General features: G+C 37.8%; 1 protein-coding gene across 6 annotated transcripts in view; it reads right to left on the reverse strand.

Moving 5' to 3' along the window:
- The window catches only part of POLQ (DNA polymerase theta), a 156973-nt gene that overhangs the window by 98689 nt on the left and 36288 nt on the right, over positions 1 to 21996 (reverse strand). For 5 of the 6 annotated variants that reach the window (XM_045037000.1, XM_045036999.1, XM_045037001.1 and 2 more), the window contains exons 2-11: positions 21091 to 21233; positions 19717 to 19914; positions 18576 to 18923; positions 17933 to 18112; positions 16524 to 16654; positions 14476 to 14632; positions 12727 to 12835; positions 8822 to 9041; positions 5859 to 6006; positions 2263 to 2409 (exon numbers count right to left, since the gene is read on the reverse strand). In XM_045037000.1, the coding sequence (XP_044892935.1) occupies positions 2263 to 2409; positions 5859 to 6006; positions 8822 to 9041; positions 12727 to 12835; positions 14476 to 14632; positions 16524 to 16654; positions 17933 to 18112; positions 18576 to 18756 (1273 nt within the window). In that variant the 5' untranslated portion in view covers positions 18757 to 18923; positions 19717 to 19914; positions 21091 to 21233. Of the gene's footprint in view, positions 1 to 2262; positions 2410 to 5858; positions 6007 to 8821; positions 9042 to 12726; positions 12836 to 14475; positions 14633 to 15162; positions 15263 to 16523; positions 16655 to 17932; positions 18113 to 18575; positions 18924 to 19716; positions 19915 to 21090; positions 21234 to 21996 lie in introns of those variants that run through there. The other variant, XM_045037002.1, reaches the window with a different exon arrangement.

The following is a 21996-nucleotide window of genomic DNA, read 5'->3' on the forward strand; positions in this document are numbered from 1 at the left end:
GGGCACTTCCCTTGTGCTGTCTATAATAACTTGTGTTGGTGGGCGGGGCCGCAGTCAGACCTGATGTCTGTCCCCAGCCCACAGCTTGGGCCACAGTCAGACTGGTGTGTACCTTATCTTCCCCTCTCCCAGGGGCAGGACTCACTGTGGAGTGGTGTGGCCCCTGTGGGGGCTACTTGCACACTGCCAGGCTTGTGGTGCTGCTTCTATGGGATCTGGAGTATTAGCCGAGGTGGATCCGCAAGGTGCACAGGGGCAGGAGGGGCAGGCTTAGCTCGCTTTGCCATGGGTGGTCCCCTGCGGAAGGGGCCCCGCAGCACTGGGAGGGAGGCAGGCAGACCTGTCGGAGGGATGGATCCACAGAAGCACAGTGTTGGGTGTTTGTGCGGTGCAAGCAAATTCGGTGACAGAAACTGGTTCCCTTTGGGATTTTGGCTGGGGGATGGGAGAGGGAGATGATGCTGGCCAGTGCCTTTGTTCCCCGCCGAGCTGAGGTCTGTCTTCTGCAGCTCAACACCTCTCCCTCCTGTTGTCCTCTCGCCCTCCCGCTCTCTGAGCAGAGCTGTTGACTTATAACATTCCAGATATTAAGTCCCGCTGGCTGTCAGAACTCACGCAGTCTGGCCCCTCCACTTTTAAAAGGCAGACTCGGGGCTCTGCCTTGCCAGGTGGGCTGCCCCTCCACCCCACAGGCTCCCTCCCGCCAGTCCATGTAGTGCGCACCACCCCTCCGTCCTTCCTACCCTCTTCCATGGGCCTCTTGTCTACTTGGCTCTGGAGAATCCATTCTGCTAGACGTCTGGCAGTTTTCTGGGTTATTTAGGCAGATGTGGGTGGAATCTAAGTGATCAGCAGGACGCGGTGAGCCCAGCATCCTCCTACGCTGCCGTCTTCTCCTGCATTCCCCTCTAGTATACTTCTATCTCATCTTCTAGACCAGGGTGGGCAAACTTTTTCTGTATATATTTTAGGCTTTGCAAGACAGATGGTCTGTGCCAACCCTACCACCGTCAAATGAAAGCAGCCACAGAACAAATGAGCATGACTGTGTTCCAAACAACTTTACGAAAATAAATGGTGTGCTGGATTTGACCAGCAGACTGCAGTTTGTTGACCTCTGTTCTAGAAAATGAACTCACTGAGCATAGAGACGTTGCTTATGCATCACACTATCTTCAGGGTCTATCCAACACAGTGGTCAGGCACAGTTTTGACATAAATAAATGCTAAAGAATATATATACAAGTAAATGAAAAAAGTATATACAATATATACTTATCTATTATTTTTAATTTTATTTAAAAAATCAAAAGGATTGGGTGCTTGGGTGGCTCAGTCAGTTGAGCGTCAGACTTCGGCTCAGGTCAAGAGTTCACTGTTCATGAGTTCAAGCCCCGTGTTGGGCTCTGTGCTATAGTTCAGAGCCTGGAGCCTACTTCCAATTCTATGTCTCCCTCTCTCTCTACCCCTCCCTTGCTCACACTCTGTCCCCCTCTCTCTCTCAAAAAAAAAAAAAAATAATAATAATTTTAAAAATATCAAAAAGATTGAGGTTCTAGTTTATAAATTAAGTAGTGGGTCCACAGGTATTCATTTTATTAATATGCATAAGTTATATATAATAAAAATATCCTGTATGCTTATATATACACATATATTTTAAAATTTATTTATGTACATGTAATGAAAATTTTAAATAAATTGAAAAGGTTAAATTCCTAATTTTAGGAACTATATATTCTTAATCATATTCTTAGTACATATAATCATGGACAAACCACTCTCTGAAAGAAGTTTTTAGTTCAGTGACTGTATAATCCTTGCAATTTTGACCTGTTTTATTTTTAAATACTTCTAGTGCTCTCAAAATACAATATGACAATTTCTAAAATTAATTTGATTTTGATATGTAAGTATATTTCAATACCCCTTAAGATAAAAGGAAACACTCAGAGTAGCATAAAATTAGGGTAGCAAATACTTGTCTAACCTAAATTTTAAGAAAACAAAATGTAGAAAGGTAACAATTATAGAATTCACTTCTCCAAGGGAACAAAAAAGCCTTTATGTAGTTTTATATACTATACAGATAAGTAAACTAAACATGTTTTATTCTTGTTTAATCTTAATCACACAATTTCTTAAAATGAAATCTAAGAGTATTAGACTGACAATAAATCAAATGCACACAAATATAAATGTGAAGGAATTATGAGGATATCTGGAGGGGGCTTCTTAATAACAGATTACAAATATGGATACCTGCATGATGAAATGCTACTCCCCAAGGTATAGTTTTTTGTAATACAGAGTCCAGTCCTGAAGGTGAACGTTTTAACTGATCCATCACTTCTAGGAGACTCTTTTGTTCCAGTACCACCGGTGGAAGTTCAGATGATCTTACCAATCCTGTCACAGAAAAATTATCAACACTGTTCACCTCTGGATAGACCTCCTTAAGTGCTATCTGCCTAAGTCAGGACAGAGCTAAATATCAGGGCAATGGTTCTAAAATTACCATATATAATAATTAGCTGAACATCTTTTAAAAATACTGATGGCTGGCTCTCATTCCTGGCCATTGAGATGTAATAGGATGCAACCTGGACATAAGGAATTTTTAAATCTCCCAGATGATTCTAATGTGCACCAAAGTTTAGAAAGCACTGTAGTAGAGTGAGACCCAGCCCACAAGAGGGGACAAAGGACCCAGCTAAGGAAGGAGAGGATTATAGATACTACCACTCAGAGCCTAAAAATCAAAATCCTTACTCATCAGTATACTCTCACACAATAGGCATCCTTGAGTCTCAAGTAGGAGCCCAAGAAATGGCATTCCAAATAGGAAATGGTCATAGAGGAGATGATGGGAGAGAGAGAAAACAAACTTAACAGAACGCCAATAGACTTAATACTGACCAATAATAATTCTAGATTCTCCACTTATAATTCTAGTAATGACAGCCTTTAAATTCTCTGAAAATCATTTTATATACCAGTTTTTGCAAGGATGTGGATCACCTTGTGCATAATTGCCTCCATGCAAAAGTCAGATATATTAAATGGCAAAACAGAAAATTCAGCAGACCATTTGGTATAGGTATAGGTATATAAAATCTAGTTTTAAATAACTGTAAGTGTTTGTATATGGTAGAGAATACTCAGAAATGTCATTTTCTTTGTGAGAAGGCGTTAAGCCTTTGAAACCAGCATTACTTGATATCAGACTAAATGTCTTGTTTGAATAAAAAGACTGAAAGGAAGGATGAATAAAAAGCAAATATAGAATGTCCCCCTAAAGGTTCAGAAAAATGGAAGTGCCAATGCTCAATAAAAATGATTAAAATGTGTGCAAAAAAAAAAAAAAAAAATCCTTGCTCAAAGTGTGTCCCACCAACCAGCAGTGTCAGAACTACCTAGGAACCTATTTCTGTGTGACAATTTTTCTAGCCTATTTGCCACTAATGTGGTAATTAATCACACATTACCTTTTGTTTTTGTCTCTCTGTGTAACCTGCTCCCTTATTAAGTAAGACCTCAACTTTTTTAGGTGTAGGAACTATGTTTTCTTTAAAGAATCTCCCAAACTTTTGGATTTCTGAACTAGCAAATTTCTCATAAGATATATTTTAAATATAGCTTCTATTTCCTAATTAAAAAAATATTTTAGGTAAACTTTTCTTAAAATTTTAAAGACTCAGAGGGGCGCCTGGGTGGCTCAGTTGGCTGGGTGCCCAACTTCAGCTCAGGACATGATCTTGTGGTCCGTGAGTTCGAGCCCCACATTGGGCTCCGTGCTGACAGCTCAGAGCGTGGAGCCTGCTTTGGATTCTGTGTCTCCCTTTCTCTGGCCCTCCCCCGCTCACACTCTGTCTCACTCTCTCTCTCAAAAATAAATAAACATTAAAAAAAAAATTGGGGGGCACTGGGTGGCTCAGTTGGTGGAGCGTCCGACTTTGGCTCGGGTCATGATCTCACAGCTTGTGAGTTCAAGCCCCACGTTGGGCTCTGTGCTGACAGCTCAGAGCCTGGAACCTGCTTTGGATTCTGTGTCTCCCTCTCTCTCTGCCCCTAACCCACTCACATTCTGTTTCTGTCTCTCTCAAAAATAAATAAACATTTAAAAAAAAACTTTTTTTTTTTAATTAAAAAAATTTTTTAAAGACTCAGAGAGGCTTGTCAATGTTTTATTATGCTAAGTACAATTAAACATTTTTTTAAAACTACCATTGGGGCGCCTGGGTGGTGCAGTCGGTTAAGCGTCCGACTTCAGCCAGGTCACGATCTGGCGGTCCGGGAGTTCGAGCCCCGCGTCAGGCTCTGGGCTGATGGCTCAGAGCCTGGAGCCTGTTTCCGATTCTGTGTCTCCCTCTCTCTCTGCCCCTCCCCCGTTCATGCTCTGTCTCTCTCTGTCCCAAAAATAAATAAACGAAAAAAAAATTAAAAAAAAAAAAACTACCATTGATTGATACCTTTATTTCCGAAGAAAAGTCATCTTAACATAAAAGAAATTAGTAGGGATAATTTCAGAATTTAAACTTCAGCTTTACAAAAAATGTGCTGCCTTGTCTTTACTTTTCTAGTGAAAAGTTCATCATAGCCCAGGCTCCAATTTAAGCACCAGGATTTGGGAACCCTTGTGATAAATCAAAATGACAGAATCTCAAGCAAAGAAGGTAATAATAATATTTCTGTCTATCAAAGGAATTTAAGTTATTATGGTACAACATAAAGAATATAAATGGCATAGTATAGGAAACATCAATTAGGAGGGAAATAAAAGCAGTATTATAATGTTGGGCTGGAGTCTTCCCAAAATAAACTTCAAGCAAAGTTTACTTATTAGATCTAAGCTTGAGGTAAATATCACCTATCCTCATGACTGCAGTAGCATAATGAATTCATAAAATATACTAATATTCTGTGACCAGAACTGGTTGGTCTCTGTCTTCTCTACACCTATCTTGGACCCCAAGGGACCACAGGTTAGCAAAAGTGGTGAGGGAACAGGGCTCACCCTAGAATCAGTAAAATATATACTAATAGTCATAGCTATACACTTAATTATTACTCAGCAATAAAAAAGAATCAGTTTGATAGATTTAACAACCTGGATGAATCTTAAAAATACCATGCTGAAAGAAGCCAAACATAAAACACACATACATACTATATAATTTCATTTATATGAAATTCTTAGAAAAGTCACAACTAATCTAGAGAAACAGAAAGCAGATCAGAGGTTGCCTGGGGCTAAGAATAGAGAGGAGATTGATAGCTAAAGAGCAAAGATTACATTTTAGGATAAAATGTTCTATATGTTCATTAGAGTAGGGATTAAACAAATGTATACAATTGTTAAAATTCATTAAATTATATAATTCAAATGGGTACATTGTATTGTGTATAAATTAAACCTCAATAAAGCTGATTTTAAAATACATATGTGTTTATATACATACATATGTATATGTGTGTGATTCTTTCTTAGAGTTTGGAAATATAAAGAGAGAGATGTCTGATTTCTCCAGAAAAATGTGTATATGAAATTTTATATATAATTTAGGGGCTTCAAAGATATCTCTCAAAGCCCATGGACCCCAGATGAAGAATCTTGTATGTTTAGTAGTATGCACCTGTATAAATCCAGTATTACAAAAATCTGAAGGTTAGCCTGAGTGGATGTATACATTGTCTATAATGAGGATAAGGAGAGGAGCATAGTTTTGTAAAGGAGTGTCCAGTGGGCAGGTGGAGGCAATGATCAAAGAGAACTATACTTTATTTATATAATCATTAACATTACTTTTAAGCAAATATACTGAAAATAGAGGCTTTCATTTCCATCAGTAACTTACCCTCAGCTTGATGGTGTAGGTTATAAAACTCACGGGCAATGATATCTGCCAACTTCTCACACCATTTCTTTGATGGACAGAAAAGTAATACTGAATGGTTATCACAAATGGTCTCATAACATAAACTAACAACATGGTCCTCATCTCCCTAAAAAAGAAAGAGAAATAGTCATTTTAGTGGTCTTTCAAAACATTTCACATCAGTTTCAAGTCACTCATTTTGCTTATTGGGGAAGGTTTTTTTCTACTGAAAGGTATAATAAAAACCAGTTACAAAGTCAGTAACAAAGAAAAAGCAAGAGAAAAAAAAAAAAGAAATAAGCTTCCTTATGATGCAAGGTAATTTCAGGTAGAACAAAGTATATGTAAATGTCTAGTAGTCCAGTGAGTTCTCAAAACTGGAAGGTCAGTGTGTTTAACTGGATTAATTCATTCATTATTCACTTGATGAACAAACATTTACTACATACCAGATACTGTTCTAGGTACTGGAGATAAAGAACAAAGCAGAAAAAAAGCTCTGCCCTCAGAATTTTACTACTCCAGTAAGAAGGGATTGATAATAACAAAAACAAGCTAAGTAAAACACACAGAATTTTGAAGAGTGCTAAAAATAAAATGGAAAATAGGGACCAGGAAAGGGAGGACATTATAATTTAAATGAGTTAGCCAGGGAAGGTCTCAGAAAGTGGCATTTGAGTAAAGGTCCAAAGGTGAAAGAGTAAACCATGCTGACGAGTGGGGGGAAAGCATTCCAGACAGAGAGAACCTGAGGTAGAAGATTCTTGGTATATCATAGAACAGCAATGTGGCTGTGGTGGGAGTGAGAAGGAATGTAGTAGGTGAGGTCAGAGCACTAAGGGGCTGGGGACCGATCACATAGGGCATTATAGGCTACCAAAAAGAGGCTGGCCTTCATTCAAAATGAAACAAGGAAGCATTCCAAGTTTGGGAACATAATGGTTATGTGATCGGATGCTCATTTAAAAAGAAAAAATTTTTAATGTTTTTATTTATTTTGGAGACAGAGAGAGAGTATGAGCAGGGGCGGGGCAGAGAGAGAGGGGACACAGAATCTGAAGCAGGCTCCAGGCTCTGAGCTGTCAGCACAGAGCCCGATGCGGGGCTCGAACTCAGAGACTGTGAGATCATGACCTGAGCTGAAGTCAGACGCTCAACCGACTGAGCCACCCAGGCACCCCTCGGATGCTCATTTTAAATAGATCACTAGCTCCTGATTTAAGCATAGACTGAAAGGGAGAAGGTGGGAAATAGATCAATTAGGAGACTATTTCAATAATCCGAATAAGGGTCAAGTGATTCAAATAGGGTGGAGGCATAGACATAATAATAGAAAGAGATTAATAGGACAGTAAATAAATGTGTTTACATATATATTTCATTGAGGTAACCAAGGCACAGTCTGCTGCAGTTTGGGGTACCGAGCAAAACAACTGAATAAGATTCCATGCCAGGCATACAGAGGCTACAAATGCATACCTATGAGAGTACTGAAACGTGAATTTACTCCTATTACCAACTCCAGCTGTTTCAGTACTCAGACGCACAGCTGTTTATAAAATGTGAAGATGCCCCACTCCACAGATGATGAATCAGTTTTTTAATGTCAGGATTGAAAAATCAGACCTAAAAAAATACTGTGAACTAAAATTTTTTAACTGTATTTATCGGTGTGTGAGGAAATTTATCATTCATCAAACACTTCCTAGATGCCAGTTTTTTAAAACCATACTTCATTCTTACAATAAGTGTTACCTCGCATTTTATAGAGGAAGACAGTATGTTCAGAGAGGTTTTGTGATTCAAGTAATATCAGTCATATCAAGAATCTCTATGGAATACCAGAAATAGGTCTGACTCCAAAAATGTTTTTCCCCTTTACTATATATTATAATTACTACTTAACAAAAGTTTCATTTTCCACATTAGTATTTAGTAAGTAAACTAAACCATAAGAAAATCTTTTCCCAGTTAAAAAGAAAAATCTACAAAATCAGTTATTACTTATTATTTATATTATTTTCTATTACTTATACTTACTGGAAATGATAATTTTTTTTTTTTAAGTTTGACAGACAGCGTATGAGTGGGGGAGGGGGAGGGGCAGAGAGAGAGGGAGAGAGAGAATCTCAAGCAGACCCTGCACAGTGAACAGAGCCTGATGCAGGGCTCAAACCCAGCAACTGTGAGATCATGACCTGAACTGAAACTAAGAGTCGGACGCTTAACCACCTGAGCCACCCAGGTGCCCCACAAAACAATAATCATTTAAATTCAAGGCACAACTACATTTCCTCTCTCACCATCACCACCAGTTATTTAAGATGAAACCAATTGGGGCGCCTGGGTGGCGCAGTCGGTTAAGCGTCCGACTTCAGCCAGGTCACGATCTCGCGGTCTGTGAGTTCGAGCCCCGCCTCAGGCTCTGGGCTGATGGCTGGGAGCCTGGAGCCTGTTTCCGATTCTGTGTCTCCCTCTCTCTCTGCCCCTCCCCCGTTCATGCTCTGTCTCTCTCTGTCCCAAAAATAAATAAACGTTGAAAAAAAAAAAAAAAGATGAAACCAATTAGCTTAATATTAAGTAATCCTTCTGGGGCACCTGGGTGGCTCAGTCGATTGAGCAATCGACTTCGGCTCAGGTCATGATCTTGCAGTTCACAGGTTCGAGCTTTGGGCTCTATGCTGACAGCTTGCAGCCTGCTTTGGATTCTGTGTCTCCCTCTCTCTCTGCCCCTCCTCTGATCACACTCTGTCTCTCTCTCTCAAAAATAAATAAACAAAAAATTTTTTAAATAAAAAAAATATTAATAATCCTTCTGATGGCGATGTAAAGCATATTCAACTACTTTGCAACCACTAACTTATATAACTCAAAAAATGTTAACAACTTGCTAGAAAATGCAATCAAACACTGGGAATACTGATCGAAGAATACTGACTTACCTTTACTTGTAGACTGGGCTGAAATTCCCTCACAAGCTTCATTGAAGAATCATATATAGAATTTCCAATTTTTACTGACTCCAACAGTGGTACAGGACGAAAGTTGGTGTGGTAGAGTTCAGCATTTAACCAGGAAGCCACAAGCTCCAAATTAGGAAGAGTAGCACTCATGCCAACAATCTGCACGGCATTAGACAGAGGACTGGCTAAATCTGTCTGGCTGTAAAAAATAAACAAAAATGATGTTAAAAGATACATAGTATTAATTACAAATAGTGTTGCTAACAATATTTTTGGTCATGTCCTTCAGGACATACACCAAGTCATTTTTAAGGTACACACCTAGAAATAAAATTACTGGGTTATAGCTTATCTTCAATTTTATTAATGTCAAACTGGTTTCCAGAGACGGTACCAAAGTATCTCCATAATCCATGTGTGTTTTATTGTTCCACATCTTGTCACCACTTAGTAAAAAAAAAGATGCCAATCTTTTTTTTCTTTTTTAATTTATTGTCAAGTTAGCTAACATACAGTGTAGTCTTGGCTTCAGAAGTGGATTCCATGATTCATCACTTACATATAACACCCAGTGCTCATCCCAACATGTACCCCCCTCAATGCCCATCACCCATATTCTCCAACCCCCAGACCCCCATCCCATCAACACTTAGTTTGTTCTCTGTATTTAAGAGTCTCTTATGGTTTTCCTCCCTGTTTGTAACTTATTTTTCCTTCCTTTCCCCTATATTCATGTGTTGTGTTTCTCAAATTCCACATATGAGTGAAACCATATGATATCTTTCTCTAACTGAATTATTTCACTTAGCATAATACCCTCCAGTTCCACCCACATTGCTGCAAATGCCAATCTTTTTAATGTTAGCCATTTTGGAAAGTGTGTGGTAATATCCCCTTGAAGAAGTAGTTTACATTTCCTTGATTAGTAATGATATTAAGACCATTTCATGTTTATGGACCGTTTGGATACCATCTTATAAATGTCTGTTGAAGGTGCTTGCCCATTGACGTATTGGGTTTTTTCTTCTTGATCGCAGAAGTGTGTGAATGTTCTAGATAATAACTTTCCTCTTTCAATAAGTTTTGCTCTTGTTTTTATTTCTTTCCTTCTACTTTCTGTGGCATTATTTTACTATTCTTTTTCTATGTTCTTGAGATGAATAATGCATTAATTTTTCAGTCTCTCCTCTTTAATAATATATGCACTTTATACTATCAAGTTCCCTTTAAACTTTAGCTACATTTCAAAAGTTTTGTTAGGAGATATGCCTTCAAACTATCTTCCAATTTCTACTGTGATTACTTTTTGACCCAAAAATGGGTCAAAATGTTTTTCCCAATTTCCAGTGTGAATTTTCTAGTCATGCCTCTCCTATATTTATTTCTAGTTGAATCCCATTTGTCAGAGAATAGATTTTAAGTGACTTAAACCCTTTAAAATATATTGCTTTATGGCTCAGCATTAGTACAAATTTACTATGTTCATTGAAAGGAACATTCTGCTTTTATTTGGTAATTCTTCTATATACATCCATTAGGTCAAATTTGGTAATTGTATTAGTCACATCTTCTGTATCCCTACTGCTTTAAGATATAGATGATTATCTCCATGTTTTCTCATATACTGCAAAAGGTGTTAAAATCTCCCTAGACTGAAACATAAGAGCTCCCAGATTGAAAGAATCTATTGAGTACTGAGTATAATGAACAAAAATGGAACACCAAGACACATCAGCATGAAATTTCACAACACTGAGGAATAAAAGGAGCCTTAAAAACTCCCAGAGAGAATTAAAAAATTTTATACAAAGGACAAAGGATAAGCATGGCATGGGATTTCTCAACACTAACAAGAAAATGAAGTAATGTCTTAAAAACTCTAAAGGAAATCTTGACTTTTATACCTGGACAATCTATGAAATAGCTATAAAACATTTCAGACATAAAAATTTTCAAAAAAATCACATGCGTAATAGCCTGTACACTAAAATAAAGTGGATTTTCCTGAAAGATGTCCTCACCAAAATGAGGAAAACATAAATTATCCAAAAAAGGGGTGCTCTGATTCAAGCAAAAAGTAATAGGAATGAATGATAGTGATAAAGAAAGATCCTAAAATAAGTGCTGTGCAGCACATACATATATAGTTTACCCACCTATCAGATTGGAACAGTTCAGAAGACTTTTGGAGAAACTTCAAGAAGATGAATTTGGTATAATAGCAAATGTGTTAAAACATGTTGGATGAAAATTTACATAAGTGGGAAAGAGGCTGGAGGTCAATCAGTGATAAGGACATAGAAAACCAAACCATTAGGGTGCCCGGGTGGCTCAGTCGGTTGAGCGTCCCACTCTTGATTTCAGTTCAGGTCATAATCCCAGGATTGTGGGATGGAGTCCTGCATCAGATTCCATGCTGAGCATGGAGTCTGCTTACGATTCCCTCTCTCCCACCCTCTCCTCTTCTCTCCAGTTCACACACTCACATAATAAATACAAAATAAAAGAAAAACAACAACAAAACACACGCCATCAAACAAATAAACAAAAAAAAAAACATTTATTAATTTCAGAGAAAATAAAACGTTATTTAGAAAGTAAAAGTAGTCACAGTATATACTACATGGCTCAGTTGGCAATGGCATGTATAGTCCTAACAGCATAACACTAAATATTGATCTGAGCAAAATTATGACATAACAGTATTTGGAGAATGGGAAGGTGATGAGAAGACAGAGACTGTGGGGTGGAGGGAAGGTGATGGGAGACTCGGTTGGGTAAGTAAAGAATATAAAAAAGAGCTAGGATTTGAAGGGGCACATGTACCCCAATGTTTATAACAGCACTATCAACAATAGCCAAATTATGGAAAGAGCCCAAATGTCCATCGACCAACAAATGAATAAAAAAGATGTGTTTTATATATATATATATATATATATATATATATATATATATATACACACACACACATATATATATATATATATATATATAATGGAATATTACTTGGTGATCAAAAAGAATGAAATCTTGCCATTTACAACAGTATGCTAAATGAAATAAATCAGGCAGAAAAAAAACTATCATATGATTTCACTCATATGTAGGATTTAAGAAACAAAACAGATGAACATAGGGGAAGGAAGGAAAAATAAGATAAAAATAGGGAGGCAAACCATAAGAGACTCTTAAATACAGAAAACAAACTGAAGGTTGCTGGAAGGGAGGTAGGTGGGGAGATGGGCTAAATGGGTAATGGGCATTAAGGAGGGCACTTGTTGGAATGAGCACTGGGGGTTATATATAAGTGATGAATCACTAAATTCTATTCCTGAAACCATTCTTATACTATATGTTCACTACCTTGGATTTAAAGAAAAGTAAAAAATAAATACATACATACATACTGAAATGAGAAAAAAAGAGCTAGATCTTCATCTTCCACAGTAAGTAATCAATATAAACTGTAAAACTAAAAACTCAAGTGGTTACATTTAGAGATAACACTGTAAATAATTGTTTTTAAAGCTATGAGAGTTGAAAGTAGTTACCTCTGATAAGTGGAGGATGAAGAAATGCTATTTTTCAAAATTAGCTTTGACTACTTAAATACAATGAATGTATAACTGACAAATATAAAAACTGGATTTTTAAAATTTTACCATAAAAATGGTGAGTAGTCAGAAATTTTTAAATGTTTACAAAATAAAATCATTCTCAGTCTTATGTACTTCTTTTGGAATAAAAACTAACTGCTATACATGAGTTTGTTCTAAATAGGTACTATTCTACTTCTTTAATTTATTTAATTCATACCTATTTTGCAGACCCTTTCTCAACATTGCTAGAATCTCAGGAACTCAGTTATTTCAGGTACTTACCAAGATGCTGACTTATGAGTAATATAGCAAATCTTAGTCAGCAAAAGTTCCAGCAGATACCCTCGGTGAGAGTCTCCCAGCATATGCAATTCATCCACAACCACCATTCCTAGATTTTACAAAATTTCACAGTTTCAAGAAAAATGTTAAAAGACCCAATATCTTATATAGTAAGTAGCTGTCATTACTATAATATATTGCAGGTGATACAAATTTCTAACCCTAACACAAAAATTAGATTTCACATAGTAGATGATCCTTTTTCAAGACATTTCAGGCATCTTAAGTGGTCCTACTATAAGTATTCTGGATCTAAAAATCAATGATTAGCTAAATCAGGGCTAACTCAGAGAAAACTGCCTCTTATTACTCAGACACTTCTTTATTGGCAACCTTGTAGAAATGTATGTACAATGAGACATCAAATACATTTATGACAGTTATTCAGTGTATTGACTTTTCTATGGGGGAAAACAGCCAGGGCAACCACACTGATGTTAGGAAGTTGCTTAGAAAAACAAGATCAGATCAAGAAGAAAGAAGTGATTTTAAGAGATGTTTTTGTTGGAAGTGATAGGCTAGTGAATCACCCTACTACAAAACATAAATATGACCGTAATTCCCTTCTCCACTAGTTAGTGAATTAAACCAGTCTGTGCACTTGGAATAGTGCTCAAGAATTATTGAAAATTTAGTATCAACCAACACCTCCTTTAAAGGTCATCATGTCATGGTTTTCACAGGCGATGGTATCCTCCCTACAAATCTTGCCCACCAAAATCAAGATCTTTCAGGTCTATTTCCTAATGGCATGATGTTCCTTTTCCTCATTGGTAAGCTACCTCAAAATCATATGGCATGATAAGTTATTTCAACATTTATTCACTCACTCATTCAAAAAATATTTATTCTCCCTAGTGCGCCAGGCACTGTGCTCAATATATTAGATATAAGACTTAATAAGATTCTATTGCAATCCTCAACATATTTATAATCCAATTGGATCACAAGTAATAAGACAATTCTGATACAAATTGGTGAATGTGATTTCTCTAAGCTTTATAGAGCAGAGCCATGTCTTATTAATCTTTGATTTCACTCCTCACTCCTACCCTACTCCTACTTTACCATTTAAGTTCACCAGGATCTCAATGAATAGCTAACTGATATTCCTGCTGCTTCTGTTGCTGCTACAACGATTCTCTTCCTGTTGCTACCTCTACATAGACTTTCCTAAGAGGTTATTAAAGAAAAAAAAAGTATTAAGGTAGAAAATCTTCCTAGAGTCCTAAGTTCAAATACAGTGTCAGCTTCTATAGCTCCCTACCATTTCCCTGCTAAATGGTAGCCTCTGAGAAGAGGCCAAATCTAGATATCTTAGCATTAGAACATGATAATGAATATACATACACAGTAACTGTGGATATGACAGAACCAGCCCCAGCATGCTTCCTTCTATTCTTGGTAAAATTTAGACAGAAGAGAAATAATGAGAAATGACTTGAGAGCTCAAGGATATCCTCTATGTTTTGTAAAGTATATACAAGGAAATAGTCAATTAACAGCAGCAGGACACAATTTTTTTTTTTTACACAGAGTTCCTAACATTACAGATGCCAATTCTCAACTTCAGAAATAGATGACAGACAGTAAGAAAAAACATGGGACACGTAGAAATCACAAAAGTTCCACTCCATTCCAACAAAAAATAGCAACAGAAAGTATTTGCTTATTTCCTACTTTTCTTACCTAATAGGTCCATCTTATTTTCCTCTATAAGGCGATTGATTAGACCATTGGCTCTCTCAATGGTGCAGACAGCAATATCCAAGGAAGAGAAACGCCTTGTGGGGGAGGCGCTGCCCATATAACCATCCACATTTATTCCTACTTCCTGAAACAGACTCTGAATTGAGTAAAAAGGAACAATACAGGTAAAAATATTTGAAATTCATGGATTGTAGATTGGTTCTATTCCACGACACAGACATAAGTATCAAAAGATATTTATTAGATTACTGTTGGTTGCTCCTACCCAGGATACACTGGTTCTTTTTAGAATCATATACTAAAAATATGAAGTTTAGAACTGACAAAACTCAGAACAGAGATTTTCTGTTAAGGCAAAGCCAAATAAAATTAAGTATGCCATTTTAATGATAGCATTAAGGCAGCATTTCCTAGAGCTATTTATAGAAATTAAAATTGGCGGAAAAAAACTACTAAATTAAGCACTAAATTTTTATTCTAAAAACATGCAAGAAACTAGGTCTTTTTTTAAACACTAATGTAACACTTTAAGAAACAAATTTGTACTTCATGAAAAAAATATTCTTACTATCCCACTAATTTTTTATACAATGGAAGTTTTCAAAAGTCAAATGCAGTGGGACTTTGAGGTTAATTTTCTTTTAGTTTAAATTGTAACTAACATACCTTCTTAATAAAAAGGATCCTTTCATCATTTTGCTACTTTGGTCTAAGTTGAGAGGATGTGGGACCAGCTTTGTTGGCTATTTGGCCTCTGAAATAACTGTTAAAAAGATTTATAGAACCATTGAACTTGAGAGCTGTTCATTCAATAAAATGTTTCTGAGTGTTTATTGAGTTAACCCATAGTTTGAGGGTTAACATCCTCATTTTAAGAATGAAAATGCTGATGCCCAGGAGATTATGTGCCTGGTCTGAAAACATAGTTAATGGCAAAACTGGGACTAGAATCCAGATTTTCTGGACCACCAGTACAATAGTCTTACCATTCCAACACGGCATTTTTTCACTGCAGAAATCACAATAGTAACTTTATTCTACTTAATGAAACACTGTATTTGTAAAAATGGCTTAAAAACCAGTATCATACAAATAAAAAACATTATTCATTTTTGCAGAATAGAACAGACCACAGGCTTGAAGTGGTATATGATTCTACCTAAGCACCAATGGATTTTGTTCTTCTTCCCTTAAATATCCCCGAACGGCTCTCAGGATAGGATATGTTTCTGTAACTACCCTTTCCTTTCCACGTTTCTCTCTAATCCTAAATTCAGCTAAAATGCTGATTTTTAATTTATGACTCAATCAGCATTAGTATTATGTTTACTTCCTAAGGGAAAGTTTATAAATTTTAAGACAATTTCCAATCATTCTTTTGATTTGATGATCCTTTCTCTTTTATGCAATATTTTTAAAGTTTCTCTTTGGGGGGCGCCTGGGTGGCTCAGTCGGTTAAGCGTCCGACTTCAGCTCAGGTCACGCTCTCACGTTCCGTGAGTTCGAGCCCCGCGTCGGGCTCTGGGCTGATGGCTCAGAGCCTGGAGTCTGCTTCCGGTTCTGTGTCTCCCTCTCTCTCTGCCCCTCCCCCGTTCATGCTCTGTCTCTCTCTGTCCCAAAAATAAATAAACGTTGAAAAAAAAAAATTTAAAAAAAAAAAAAGTTTCTCTTTGGGGTGCCTGGGTGGCTCGGTCGGTTGAGCGTCTGACTTCAGCTCAGGTCATAATCTCGCAGTTTGTGAATTCAAGCCCCACATTGGGCTCTGTGCTGATAGCTCAGAGCCTGAAGCCTGCTTCGCATTCTGTGTCTCCCCGTCTCTCTGCCCCTTCCCTGCTCATGCTCAGTGTCTCTCTGTCTCTCAATAATAAATAAATGTTAAAAAAATTTTTTTTTAATAAAAAAAAAGTTTCTCTTCATAAATGGTCAACTTTCAAAGCAACACTGGGATGCAATTAAAGAAACTTATTATTAACACAGCCCCAATAACAGGTCTTATCACAATAATGTTCTTAGTACAAGAACATTACCTGGAGATAGTATTTCTTCTCTTTAGCCACAGAGACAAAGGGCAAAATAAACAAAGCTTTCTTCCGCATTTCCAAAACCCTCTTCAACATAAGTAGTTCAGCAACAAGAGTCTTTCCAGCACTTGTCGGAGCTAAAACATATTATTCCATAAGGTTATCATAAAGAGAAGTAATATTTGACATACTGCACAAATAAATGTTTTAAACCACATCCAGTAACTACAGGGCCTAAGACTAACCTATCATTAAGGCCCCTACTAGCATTTGAAAACTTCATATGCTTAAACCCCACTGACTTCAAACCAGGGTTCTAAGTTGGTGACCAGAGATACGAATGACACTCAAGTTTTGGTTTAAGCAGCGGAAATGGTCAGGCCATTCTACCACTGGCACCAGTTAGCATTTATTGTGTACCTTCTACGTGCCAAGAACTCTTCTAAGCATTCTCTCATGCTTTCTATTAATATGCTCTCTATTAATTGCCACAGGCGGCAAGTGTTAGTTTTCAAACCCAACCAATCTGATTCCACAGTCTGAACTTATTTCTAATGATAACTATTTGCTGCAGCCATAGCCATAAGGAAAAACCTGGATCGCTCACAACTTCAGAGAAAACTGATACAAAGAAAGTGCATCTTACCAAGTAAGTTCTAAAGTCAGCACAGCAAAAAAATTAAGTAGTATGAATGTCAGAGTTGCTCTTGAAAGCCTATATAAATCTTCTATAAAACAAATTACATGCGGTTTTGCGTATGCAACCCTGTAAAGGGAGTCAATTTATAAATAAATAATGTATAATGTTCATACACCGTAAGGCAACTGAGATCAACGGGGTGGGGGGCAGGGAGAACAGATTTACATTTCCCTTGCACACTCACCCTGGGACATGTTTGTTGAGAGGAATGGCAAGCAGAACAGCTCTCCTCAAATTGTCTGCTTTTGGGGGCACCTGCGTGGCTCAGTCTGTTGAGCGTCCAACTACGGCTCAGGTCATGATCTCGCAGTTTCTGAGTTCAGCCCCACATCAGGCTCTGTGCTGACAGTTCAGAGCCTGGAGCCTGCTTCGGATTCTGTGTCTCATTCTTTCTCAAGCCCCTCCCCCACTTGTGCTTTGTCTCTCTCTGTCTCTCCAAAAGTAATGTAAAAAAAATTTTTAATTGTCTGCTTTTTTGCTCTCTACCAACCACCAATATAATGGAATTTGCATAATTTAAGTATGTATATGAGACTCCACTTTTCATATTTTAAGACTTAAGACTTTCTCTAGTTATAAATCACTGTCTCATTCACTTTTTAAAACTATCTCATAACTACTACCTTTTAACTACTTCATAACTACCTCAGTAGAGTATCCTTTACATTCATGTCTTTAAAGTAATAAAGAAATTAATTTGCACAAATTTTAATACCTGAATAGACTAAATTCTTTCCTTCCAGGACTTGTCCAAGCAAAAGGCACTCTGCCTGCCATTCAAACATCTTTTTTACACCAAAACTGTGATATTTCTCCAGAACCGCTGCAGGAAGTCCCCAGTTTGCCAACAGCAACTTGTCCATTTGATCGTCAGAAACTGTCTGCTTGCATTCCCCTTTCAGGAAAGAAAAAAGTAATTAAGAGTTTAATCTAATGCTAATATATGACTTCAGTAGTCCTCCACCGTGTTTTGGAATCCCTGTGTGTTGGAGTGAGGCTATATAGAGCACATCCTGACATAAAGCATTTTCCCATATAAGGATCTGTAAGGAGTTCTGGGCACTATTGGGCGTTGAGCCTCCCACAGATGATTAGACTAGGAAGTTGTTTCTGCAAAGGTCGAATGACCCACAAACCACTTGAATATTATCACGAGGCTGTTGCCCAATATGCACGTCCATGTCCTAACAGAAAGTGACCTTCCACACCAGACAGGAGTCACAAACTGAGAAAGGGAGTAGAAGCCTAGCAGGCTGTGCAACCAAGCAAGCTCTGTGCTGTAATTACGTACACCTCCCGACACGTGGCTGGGCAGAGCTGCCCACCTCACCCGCCGCCCCCAGAGGGCCCGAGAGTACCTGCAGCTGCTGCTGGCGGGCGACCGAGGTCCTTCAAGCAGCGCCCCAGGCCTGGGGGAGGACTCAGCACCGGCCCTGAGGGGAGCAGGGGGCTGTCATTACTGTCACAGCAGCTTCCCGAGAAGGAGTCCGAGCCTGATGCTGAACGTCGCCGTTTCCCACTCCAGCGCGGAAGATTCATCGCGAACTCTTCTTGGCCATTCAGGGAAAGCCACAGTCCCAGCGTCTTCCCACACGGTAGAAACAGGGCCTGATGACAGGTGTAGCCACCATCTTCCCGCCACGGTTTTCAAACTCAGACCTCCCAACCCGCGCCGGAACCATAGAGTTCTCAGTGGTGAGAGTATCCTGAAAAAACCATAGAATCGTGGGGAAGGAGCGTCTCTCAGTGGTGTCCTAGACCTCCAGTCTCTAACCTTCTTTGTAGGTTAGGGTCAGAGAAGCTAAACTGGGCCTGGTTGCGGGGCGGGGAGGGGGGAGACTCGGTATATATAACCTGCACTTATAATCGGGTTAGCCTAAGCACTTTTTTTGGTCCATTTCTGATTTGAATAGCAAGATTTGCTAACTTCAAAAAGTGAGTTGCCCTTTATAGGTAGATCAGGGAAATAACTCTTCTTAAAGTGTTGTATTAAAAAATTATAACAGATTATGTGCGCAAAATATTATACAAGTGAAACCTCGGATTTCTAGTGGAGCATAATCAGCCGCTCTCGTAGTATATGACGGTGTGGCAGAGGCTATTTCTGCAGTTCCTGCTGTGGCCATCACACTCTGACGAATACGTGACGGCGAGTCGGGCGGGGACTGCTGGCAGATAGACCCCTTCGAAGTCTGTATTAACGCTGCAAAGAATGGGCTCTGAATGTGCCTGGGTGATCATTCTAAGCCAAGAGCTTGTTGATGGACCTGTGCTCTATCTTTGGCAAGGTAGAAGCAAACGCATTCTGGACGTAAACTGTGGCGAGTTAATTACCTAGTTGCATAATTAGTTGCACCAAGCAAATCTAATAGGAGAAAGGCCTGTCCTTAAGAGGCTGCGCTATTCTATAGCACTAACGATCTCAAAAGGGCTGGTCCAGTAGAAAAGATTGGTTACACGCCTGGGAAATAGGCACTTTAGAATTCTATGAAAACCTACCTTATTAAAAAATGTTTTTTAATGACGATATTCTAAAGTTCCACAAGATGGAGACATTACTCCACGAAGGAAACATTTTTCCTCGTTCTCTTTTATGCAAGTTCCCTGCATTCATTCTCTCAACCATTTATTGAGTACCTTCTGTGTATGTGGCAGGGAAATGGCAGGAAATGGTTCCTGCTCTCAAAGAGAAAGAGCCTAGAGAAAGAGACAGACATTAAACAAATTAATAATTTTAAGTTGTGCTAATGTTCAGGCAGAAATGAACAGTGTTATCAAAGAAGTAGAAAGAATACTAATTTACATTGTAGTCATGGAAGAACTTTATGAAATGTCCTATAGCATAGAGGTCAAGAGTGCGATTCTGGAGCCAATCAGTCTAAGTATGAAGACTTTGTAACTGATTTGGAGCAACTTGCTTAACCTCTTTGTGCATCCATTATTTCATGTATATGACAGTGATAATAATAGTAAACTGTTTTTTATGAACATTAAATAAGTCAATATGGGTAGAGTGCTTAGAACAGTGCCTCCCACATAATAAACGTTCTAATATTTCTCCCAATATAAATCCAGCATTTTAAGGAAAGTAATAAACCAAAAAAAAAAAATTCTCACAAATCTCACATTATTTTTATTATATGAACTATGATCAAATGAGGAAAATAATTAGGAAGGAAATGCAAGAAATAGTTAATGTCGTCCCAGTAAAAAGCCTAGAGAATATTTTCAAATTTTCAAACATTCAACAACTGTTTCTAATTTTTAAAAAAAATATTAAAAAAGAAAGCTACTTCTCAAAACTATTTTTTTAAATATTTAAAAAATTTTTTGTGTGCTAGCAGGTATTGTAATAATGTTAATACACCAGAAGTATTTCCCATCTGTCTTTTAATTGCATCTGAGCTTGTGTTCCTTAGGATTTTTATTTGTGGTAATTCTTCCAGGTCTGAGTTAAAATCTTCCACAGGGAATGCCTGGCTGTCTCAGTCGGTAGAACATGGGACTCTTGATCTCAGAGTCATAAATTCAAGCCCCACATGTGGTATAGATTTTATTTACAACAAATAAAAAATAAATAAAATCTCCCAGAAAAAAAAAAAAAAAACATCTGCACATTATTTCTGGCAGTTTCTGGGAGACATCCAATTCTGGAACACTTTAAACTTAATCTCTGGGTTGATTTTTTTTTTTTTTTTGCTTTGTTTTGTTAATATATGGAAGTAGGAGAATGATGTTAGACACTCAGAGCCAGATTTGGACAGACTTCCATCCTCACCGTATCAATCTTCAGATCAGACATTTCTCTCCTTTACTTACTAAGGGTGCTGTTTCTTGGGTTTTGACTTTATTTTCTTAGGTCTTATCTCTCACCTGTTAGGAGCCCCAGACTCCTATCCCAGAATACATAATCCATTAAAATCCACACTCTAGATCACCATGGATCAGCAGACACCACTATGGAAAACTTTGGTTCTCGTGAACAAGAAGTGGTTTTTTTGTTCAGCCTAATATTTCTGAAAACAAAAGCAAAGGAAACTCAAATAACTATTGATATACATTCAAATATGTCATCTGATTATTTTAGTCTGTACAAATAATAAAGTGATTTTTCCATTGAAATTGCAGAGGTTATATAGAAAAATTAAATTTATGCAAACTACATTTATGAATTAATTAAAACAAAGTCATCTACCCAAACTGAATAAATTCTGTGCTTCTCACGTGGATGGAAGTGATTTGCAAAAAAAAGGAGAAACCAGAAAATATCCAAGATCAGAAATGGGATGCAAGTGGTGCTAATTGGAGCTAATGTGCTCAGAATAAAGGAGATGCTAATTAAGAGGATTTTCTATTTGAAGTGCAGTGGTTCTCAACTGGACAAGGGCAGTGGCTGCACATTAGTATCCCCTGGGGAGCTTTAGAACTATTATCCTATGCCTAAAGACTCTGATGTAATTGGTCTGGGAGAGAACCTTAAAAGCTCCCCAGGTGTTCTTAAAATGTTGCTGGAATTGAGAACCCCTGGTATAATCCAAGGGGTGCTGCAGACTTGAATTCAGGTAGCTTCTGTGAAGGTTTAATAAGAGGCTTAGCTGAACAAGAAACTCTGAAAAAGACCTATTTCTCCACAGTGTCCAAAGAACTAGTAGAAATAGCTCGCTTATGGATGGGGTCGGAAGCAAAATTGAAATAACTCCAAAGGTCTAGGTTAAAACATCAGAAAGCCAACTTAAAGATAGTAAAATGAAACTGTGAATGCCTGAAAGAAATTGAATT

This window comes from Felis catus, chromosome C2 (genome assembly GCF_018350175.1).
Source record: "Felis catus isolate Fca126 chromosome C2, F.catus_Fca126_mat1.0, whole genome shotgun sequence".
In the NCBI taxonomy this organism is placed as follows: domain Eukaryota; kingdom Metazoa; phylum Chordata; class Mammalia; order Carnivora; family Felidae; genus Felis; species Felis catus.